Consider the following 9,646-nt stretch of genomic DNA (forward strand, 5'->3'; position numbering starts at 1 on the left):
TGGGGCAGCCCCACTTCCCTCCCAGGTGTGAGGCAGGACCAGGAGCTACCCAACTGCTCAGTTTTCAGTGAGTTGCCACGAGCTTGTTCATGTATCCAGAAAACACACTCGTTGTCTCCCACTTTGGAACGTAAGGTGAATGTTGAAATCCCATTTTTCACCAGCATGAAGGGCTGACTGTAAATATGCCCAGAGCTGGGGGTAGCTGGGTGGGCGACGTGCTGGGCAAGCCAGTGCCAGCGGCCGGCCGAGGGGCCGGGCGGGCTGAGGGGCCTTCGCCAGCTCCTCACCGCGCCACGCCGGGCAGGCTGCAGAGTTCCGAATGGTTTTGATTAGCTGCAGGGAGGAAACTCGAAAGCCAGACATCACGACAGACAAGGATCCGGTTCTGAGGCAGACGGGCTATGGCTGTGGGCTGGGCCCCGCCCCTGCCTGGACGTCTTTATTACTGAGCGGGGACTGCAGGCCAGCGAGCAGCCGGCTGATGGCAACAGCAGATGTGGCTGCGGCAGCCAGGCGGCCTCCGCCAGGGAGGAGCCGTAGCTCCTAGTAGCAACAGGGAGATGGAGGAAAGCGAGACGGAAGACAGGGGCCGGGGCAGGGAAGGGCAGCGTGGGGAAGACAAAGAGGAGCGCTCCGAAGACGATTTGCTTAGAGCAGAGCTGGGAAGCTGTGGCCAGCTGCCAGGGTCTAGGCTGGGGCATCCGACAGACCTGGGGGGGAGTCCTGAACCTGCCACTTCAAAGCCGGACCAGCTACTGAATTCTTCGGATCCTGTCCTCGCTTGCCCGTATCTGTAGGGGGACCAACAATGGAGTGTGGAGTGTGGAGTTGGTGTGAAGAAGCACTCATACAGTGCCTGGCACATAGGTTTTCAATATGTAGGAACAGTAATTGTAACTCCCTGTATGGCCCTAAACAGGTTATTTAATCTCACTGAGCCTCCGTTTTCTCACCTTTAAAATGGAAGTCATTATTACCTTCCTCACAGGATTCTTCAAAAGATTAAAAGAGATCATTTATAATCTCAATAAATTTAAATGCTCAATAAATTCTAATTCCTTTCCTTTCTCCATTCCCTTCTCCACCCTCCATGAGCACACATGCACCCCTCCCTTCCCTCGCCCAGGTAGCACAGCAGGTGGGAGAGGGGTGTTCCTAGTGCCCTGTGTTGTAGTCCAGGAATATAAAAACACTTTGAATGCTTACTGCGTGCTATGGAAGGCTATCGGGCTTGGAGACAGAGCTGCACTGAAATCCACACTCAGCCATTTTCTGGTCATGGGATATTGGCCAACCGTGTACACTTTGTGGCCTCAATTACTTTTTCTGTAAAATGGGAGAAATGATAAACACTTCACAGTCCAATATAAGAATTAGATCTATAAAATGCCTATAGTGCCTGACCAGTGGTAGTGCAGTGGATAAAGTGTTGACCTAGGACACTTAGATTACAGATTCAAGCCGGCTTGAGTGCAGGCTCACCAGCTTGAGCATGAGGTTGCTGGCTTGAGCATGGGATCATGGATATGACCACGTGGTCACTGGCTTGAGCCCAAAGGTTGCTGGCTTGAAGCTCAAGGTCACTGGTGTGAGCCCAATGTCGCTGGCTTGAGCAAGAGGTCACTGGCTCAGCTGGAGCCCCCTGATCAAGGCCCATATGAGAAAGCAATCAATGAACAACTAAGGTGCTGCAATGAAGAATTCCTGTCTCTCTGTTTCTCTTGTCTCTGTGTGTCTCTCTCTCACTAAAAAATAAAAAAATAAATATAGTAAAATAAAATGCCTATAGAAGGGACCAATTAAAGGAATCTTTAAAAAGAACAAGTAATTTAAAAGTGACAAACAAGGGTTAAGAGATATTAATAATGAGAGGAGCAAAGGTAATGAAATGTGAAGCTAAAATTCATAAGAAAAAAACGTGATGTATTCTGGAACTATAAATAGTCGTGTCAGCCTGAGACAGTGGACAGAACTGGGACTTGGGTGGTTTCCAGCTCTCTCTCTTTCTCCTTTCCCCACCCCCCCCCCTTGAGTGTGGCCTTGAACAAACCATTCCGTCCCTCTGAATGAGGTAGATTTCTCAGACCCCTTCCAGCCCATCTTTTTCTTTTTCTTTTTTTTTTTTTCAATTAGTAATTTTAGAGAGAGAGGACCGTAATGAGAGAGAGAGAGAAACAGGAACATCGATCTGTTCCTGTATGTGCCCTGACCGGAGACTGAATTTACAATTTTGGCATATCAGAATGATGCTCTAACCAACCGAGCTATCCGGGCAGGGCCTTCCAGCCCGAACTTCTAGGGTGAAGTGAGGTGCAGCTCGCAGTTCAGCAAGCAGCAGGAGAGGTCTGCGCAGGGTCTGCTCCTGGAAGAGATGGAAAGTAAGAGGGAAAGGAGCCATGTGCCAGTAATAAACAGAGGGGCAGCACTGCCCAGCACCTTTGCAAAATAAAGCCACAGGAAAATTCTCTATCTTTAATTCCAGAACATTGGTAGAAGACCACTGTTAAGTACACAAAGTTTAACCTTTCACTCGCTGGACATTATTTTTTTTTAGATTTTATTTATTCATTTTTAGAGAGACAGGATTGAGAGAGAGAGAGAGAGAGAGAGAGGGGGGAGGAGCAGGAAGCATCAACTCCCATATGTGCCTTGACCAGGCAAGCCTAGGTTTACAAACCGGTTACCTCAGTGTTCCAGGTCGACACTTTATCCTATGCGCCACCAGTTCAGGCTCACTGGACTTTATTTATTTATTTATTTATTGTATTTTTCTGAAGCTGGAAACGGGGAGGCAGTCAGACAGACTCCCGCATGCGCCGACCGGGATCCACCCGGCACGCCCACCAGGGGGCGATGCTCTGCCCCTCCAGGGTGTCGCTTTGCTGCAACCAGAGCCACTCTAGCGCCTGGGGCAGAGGCCAAGGAGCCATCCCCAGCGCCCGGGCCATCTTTGCTCCAATGGAGCCTCGCTGCAAGAGGGAAAGAGAGAGACAGAGAGGAAGGAGAGGGGGAGGGGTGGAGAAGCAAATGGGCGCTTCTCCTGTGTGCCCTGGCCGGGAATCGAACCCGGGACCTCTGCACGCCAGGCCGATGCTCTACCACTGAGCCAACCAGCCAGGGCCATCACTGGACATTATTAATACAACCAAATAGAATACACAGACATGAAGGCAAACAGAAGCTTGTTGGAGATACTTGTCACTCACTCTGATTTAAGATGTTTTTAGAATCTCATGTTAGCACCATTTCCTTCCCTCACCCCAACACACACTCCCTCCTCCGAGGTTAAGTTAGGCTTGAAGTATAAAAAAATTGCCTTCCGTATAAGGTAAGGTTTGGGGCATCCACAAAAGGCCTGTCAAGAGCAGGGAGGGCGTTTACCCTGTGACAAAACAGAGTTTAAAGTCTGGTACCGCGCCATAGCAGGCCCTCAATAGCTCTTCATTTTGGCTGCTTCCCTTGGTCCCACAGCCCTGCATTTGCAACAGTATTTTACATATAAAATCTTATAAAGGATTGGGAACACTGAATATTTTAAACAATAATATAAATGGAGCCACTTTAAAATGGAGCCAGAGCTGCCACGTCCAAGGAACCGCCTTGCATGTCTTATACCTCAACCCCTGGAATGTTAAAGACGGGGCAAAATGACGTTTGGACTGCGCCTAGGCAACCTTGTTTCCTAAAGAACTATTTACAAAGATAACAAGATGACTACCGGACTGATGACTACAGGCATGAAAATTAAAAACAGAATGAACATCAATCACTGTTATCTGCACCAAGAGAAATGCCTTCCTCCATTAATATAACTGTTCCCTTCCCTTTCTCATTAATACCCATTGCATTTGACTCCTAATTGAAACATTAATGACTCCTGAATACCTCAAATAAACACTTGTTTGCCTTTTAATACAAAAGGCCTTCTTATTTTTAAGTTTACAATTTAGTCTGAAGACATTGATTCACGTCCTTTGTGTAAGCTTGAGGACATCATTCACAACTCAGAGCCTGTTTTTCTCATCTGTAAAATAGATTTCCTCCTGCACCCTCTACATCAGGCTCTCTGGAGAAATGAATGAGGTCAGATACGTAAAAGCACTACTGAAACAAATATAAGGTGTATTACTTGCCCATAAAGACGGCGACTCACTGAGCTCGCATGAAAGCTCTGAGTTTTAGCATAGTCTAGTGGCAGAGGGAGGGGCGCTGACCAGCCAAGGTCAAGGGCTCAAAGCTTCTACAATGAGAACAAAGTTCACTTTTTGAAAGCAGCATACCCAAAAAGAGGTTTGCCAAATCAAGCCTATATGGAGAAGCAGTAATCTGGTGTGAAAGCATTAATATCTTCAAGGCTTAGCTGAGATGTCTTCACAGCATAAAGCATAGAGCCAGACAAGTCTGGCTTGCCGGGAGGATCATGAAGGAAACAAATAGGAGACATGCTATTCTTGAATGGAAAGCAGCAGACAAACTACAGTTTACAACAGTCACGTGGTGTGGCCTTTGACAAGATATTTAACTTGTTTGCAAGCCTGTTTCCTCATCTGCAAAGTGGAAGTAATAGCAGAATGCACCTCTCTGTTTGGGATATTTAAGAGATAACCCTTAGAAGGCATAATGCCTAACTCAACACACTCAAGATATTGAATAATTAATTCTTTGTCTGAGGGACAAAAGGTGAGTGTTTCAATAAAAGACCAAGTCTGACATCTGCTCTTTTAAAATGAGATTTATTGTACATAAAATAAATTAATTACAATTTAAGCCAAAGCATGAGTGGCTTTGTAAAGTGCATCTGTGTAGGAGATTTGTGCATCTGTTCACTCGCTGGAAGATAGTGTTTTTGCATGTAAGCCATGACTCAACCAGGCTTGGGAAGCAGCCCAGCGTCATTGCCATGAGCCATTTACACAAACCACACCAAATTCAATGGACACAATTTTTGTTTCCTGTACCTAATGCAACAGTCTTTAAAAAAAAAATTATACAGTCTCAAAACTACTCAAAATTCTGAAGCTGAAGAGTTTGAGTTCTCAACCACTCAACACAGGCCCAACTAAGGAGTCTCCCCATGTCAGGCCATATAAGCTTACAAGATGTCTGGGTACACATTTTGGCCCATAAACCTCACCCTTTTTTTGGGGGGGGGGAATGAGGAAATATTTTCCTCTTTGTTCTTTAAAAGGAAATCTGGGTACCCTTCAGGTTAGAAAAACACTATAAAGAATAGTGTTCCAGAGATGCAAATCTTCCTTGTAAAGAAGAAGGGGGAGAATGAAAAGAAAGAAGAAAGAAAAAAAAATGGAAAGCCTGTGAGAGCTTACTCCACTCTTTCATTCCCACTGTAACTCACATCAATATATTCGATGAAACTACAACTGACCATCATTTACAAGGTAGTTAAGGACAAAACCCAAAGAGATTATGCCCCCTCCCTCTCCACAGGAAAAGACATGGAGGACATTTCACATATTCAGAGGGTGGCTCAGCGGGCTCATTCAAGCCTCATCAGTTCTGTCCTCCGCTCAGAACACCTCCTCTCCTGCACCAGTTCCATAGGCCCTCCTGGCCTCCCTGCTCCAGCCCTTTCTGGAACCATGAATTACTGTCAGCATTCAACGTTCCTGCACCGGAAGAACTTCAGGCTCTCTTCCTGTGAAGACCAAACCCCTCGAGTGCCTCTACTTCAGACGGAGGTGACAGTCCTCACTTTGGCAGAAAGGGCTTGCTTGAACCTCCTCTTCAGGTCCTGCATGTTGGGCGACTTGGGCCTGGGGATGAGGGAGGTTCTTCGCTTCTCTGGCGTGCTGCTCGGCGGCTGTTTGTGACTCACTTCTTTGCACAGGACGTGGAAAGCGTTGTAGACATCATTGTAATTTTCGCTCACAGACACTTCATAGAATGAGCAGCCCAGCATGCTGGCCAGCTGTAGTCCAAGCTGAGGGTCCACCTGTTTGACGTGCAATAGGTCAGCTTTGTTGGCCACAACCACCACAGGCAGCCGAGTGCCCAGGTGCAGCTGCTGGACGTGCTGGTGGAGCTGGCCAATGAGTTCATAGCTCTTGTAGTCAGTGACGGAGAAGACGATCACCACAGCGTCTGCCCAGCGAATGCACCTATTCAGCTGTTCGTTGCAGCTCAAGCCGTTCTCGTGGACCTGAAACAGAAGGGTGATGGCAAGGTGAATGGCGAGTTCAGAAAAGAGCCCTGGCTTGGCTGGATAGAGAATTCAAAAAGAGCCCTTGACAGTAATACCAGGTTGCAGGCCATAAACAAGTTATATCCCCACACACTTCGGCTTTCTTGACAATATGTTGATCCAGCTGCATGGAGTTGGAATAAATAACAGTGCTGCTCACCACACTCAAGTGGAAAATTGACCTGCAGAGAACTCCATGCAGAGAGACTTTGTAGTTGCATAAAATGGGAAATTAACTGGCTAGACAGTAAGTCTGGGGAAGTAAAGATAGGAGCTGGAAGCATTTAAACCTGGATAACTGCCCAGTTCAAGAGGGAAAACACACACACACACATACACACACACACTAGCATGGCTCTTTTGTCTATAGAGTAACTTTCCACAATAAAAAGTGATTCCAAGTATTTGGAGACTATATCTAGACGTTTGATTTTTAATGGCAAAACACAAATATAAAAAGTGATCTTTTTAACCTTAGCAAAGAAACTTTGCCAATTTCAAGTGTGTTTGATTTGGTCTTTCCTGCTGGGTAGAATCCTTCTAAGGGAAGATTTCTGCCCCTCAGACTAATCTCCCAAATTAAGCCAGGTTAAGACTCACCGACAGCCAGGTTCAATTAAAGTGTCAAGCATGTAAGAGCTTTGACTTGACTCCCCAACGAGAACTGAACAATTCTACAGCCAAGCAGATTCCCCACTGACCCAGGCCCGTATCTCAGAGCTTCTTACCTGGATACCTGGAGTGTCCTGAACCTGAATAGCCAGGGTTTCACCTTCTATTTGGACTTGTCTGGTGTAGAGATTACCTGTCAAGGCAAAAAAAAAAATTTTTTTTTATTTTTTTAAACCATCATGTCCTTGTACAACCGCAAAAATATTGAGGAATATTTTTTTAACTGTTATTATTTTGAAAGAAAATATAACCTAAACCAATGCACACACACACACACACACAAAAGCTATAGCTTATCCTAGTTAATGGGCCTCATTCAGATTTTAACAACTGTAATTCTTACTCCATATTAGTGAATGTATTGAAACCAGGGCAAAATTTACAAGTTTTTGGAAACTAATTTATCTAATTTTAAGCAGAGCTTTCATATTTAAAGTAGTTCCTTGAAGCACATTTTCTTGCTCAGCATGTGTGGGATTTCTGTTTTATTTTAATACTTTATCACTCGGACATATATTTATATTTTAGCTATTACATACAATGGCTTGGTCGGCAAATTTTGTTAGTAAACGCACAGCCCACATTACCAACTGAAATGAAAATGTGACATCAGGACCGCCAACTCTGCATCAAAGCAGAAGGCTGCCATGCCTTATCTGGGGATGGTCTGTACAGCGCATTGCAAATAATCCCCCGCAGGTACTTCATGTGGCCTAAGGAATGAAGCAATTTGCTAACAGAACATAGGTTGAAAGCCCTTAAGCCTCTCCAATAGCTAGTCTTAATCACAGGGATTGAAATAGTGTCCTCTTATTTATTCAGGAAGGCTCCTAAAATTCTAGTGTGTAGTCATTTTTCTTTGTTAAGAAAAGAGAACTTTAGGTTTACAACTGCTCTCCTTTGGCCTTTGCTTTAAAAGGTCACCTCTGAAAGGCAGGCAGCCAGCAGAGAGGGGTAGGGGCGGTCGGGGGAGGAGCGGGTCATCCTTTTTTTTTTATGACTTTTGCAGCAGTGTTTTGAAGGGAGAGCCTCTTCAGAACAAAAGGTGCTTCCAACTGGGGTCCCTATAGTTAAAACATACCAAGAGGAATACTTTCAGGCACTTGATAAAATGATGAATGGGTCTGGAATGGAATGAGGCCAGATGGCAGTTATAGGAAGGGGGGAGCAGGGAGGAGGCAAGCGAAGTTGGATGTGGCAAGATCCTGATGCTGACTTTAAAAAAAAAATCCCGATGCTGACTGTCACTCTGAAGGACCCTGCCTGCGAGACACCAAAAATTGAGAACAGCGGCACTGGAGCAAGCTAAAGGTATGTATTTTCCTCAAATGTACTTCCTCACCTGCATTTCTTTCATAGTCACCGATGAATCGTTTGGTGAGGAACCGGACCACCAGAGCTGCAGGTCAGAAAAGAGAAAGGAGAGTGGCTTAAACTGGGCACTTAAGTTAGATGGTCTTCACCCCAACCCCAGCCTGGAAATCAATTCTCCCAGAGCAAGTCAGCCGACCACCAAGTGAAATCCCCCCCCCCCCCCCCCCCCCCCGCTTCTTGACCCTTCTTCCAGCCACATGGGCAGAGGGCTAGAAGGCACGGTGAATTATGGCTCAGTGCAGCTGGAAAGGTCTTTTAGCCCACCCCCTCCTCTGAGTCCGCCTGAGCCACACCTAAGCCTTCCAGCCGGCAAAAGTCTTTCCTAACCTTAAAGACCTCGAAGAGAGTTCATTAAGTGCCCCTTTGTGCCAGGCACTGACAGAGGTTCAAGAAACCCAAAGTTCTAATTCTGGTGTATCGGCGGTGCCGGGAAAGTCGCCTGGCCATTCTGGATCCCATTTCTCTCATCAGTTGGGGTAGAAGCGATGCTGGCTCGGCTCCCTCCGGAGGGGCAGTCCAGCTGCAGCTCCCACCTCTCCCCTGCCTCGTTTATCCGCAACGTCCGGCCCCGGAGATAAACAGGTTCTCGCCCGAGTGCGAGGACTCACCAGTCTTGCCCACGCCGCTGGCCCCCACCACGGCGATCTTGACCAGCCGGCGCCCCGCCGCCCCCAAGCAGTAATCCGCAGCAGCGGCGCTGCCCGAAGCGGGGTACTCGGCGATGGTGCACATGTTCTGAATGAGGCGCATCGCCGCTCAGGCCGGGGCTGCTCCAGGCGGGACAGGCGCTGCGGGGCAGAAGGCTCGCGCTGCGCGGGAGCGAGCGGGAGGCTCTGGCCCAGGGTACCGGCGGTAGGAAGAAAAAAACAACAAAAAGAGCACCCGAGTGAATACCGCGATCAACTTGAGCAGGCTCAGACTCGGGACTGTGACTGCACCCGGGCTGCGCGCGCGCTGTTTTCTCCCGGGTCGACCCCGCCCCCTAACTCCCAAGGCCAATCCCCGGGTGCTCTGCACGAAGCCCCGCCCCCGGCGCCGGGCCGCGCGCGCCGCGCCCCTCGGGGCGTCGGGAGCCAGTGCGGAGCCCCGTGAGGCGCGGGCGAAGTGGGGCAGCGGGCCGGAGGGGAGCAACGTGTGGGCCGGAGCCGACGGCTCAGCCAATGGCGGGCGCCGGGGAGGGTCCCGCTGTGGCCGCACGGGGCATGTGCTGTGGCTGAGGAGTTGGGAGGGCCTCGGGTACCGGCAGGCGGGGCTCAGCCTGGGGGCGGATGCCGTCCGGGTCTCCCTAGAGCAGTTCCCGGGCATCTGCCCCGCCCCGGTGCCCAGTGCGCCCGCCCCTCTCTGCAGCCAACTGACCTCCCGGCCCCTACCCCGCCCACTCTCCGGGAACCTGCG

At 48.5% G+C, this 9,646-nt stretch overlaps 1 protein-coding gene across 1 annotated transcript; it reads right to left on the reverse strand.

Annotated features, from left to right (window-relative positions):
• Nucleotides 1-4,715: 4,715 nt before the first annotated feature.
• On the reverse strand, nt 4,716-9,170 carry RASL11B (RAS like family 11 member B). Its single transcript, XM_066232781.1, has 4 exons — nt 8,860-9,170; nt 8,220-8,276; nt 6,934-7,010; nt 4,716-6,163 (listed from the first exon to the last, which is right to left on the reverse strand). Exons 1-4 carry the CDS (start codon nt 8,999-9,001, stop codon nt 5,693-5,695), a joined length of 747 nt encoding a protein of 248 aa, XP_066088878.1. The 5' UTR covers nt 9,002-9,170; the 3' UTR covers nt 4,716-5,692.
• Nucleotides 9,171-9,646: the final 476 nt, after the last annotated feature.

The sequence above is a fragment of the Saccopteryx bilineata genome, chromosome 5 (assembly GCF_036850765.1).
Source record: "Saccopteryx bilineata isolate mSacBil1 chromosome 5, mSacBil1_pri_phased_curated, whole genome shotgun sequence".
Lineage (NCBI taxonomy): Eukaryota > Metazoa > Chordata > Mammalia > Chiroptera > Emballonuridae > Saccopteryx > Saccopteryx bilineata.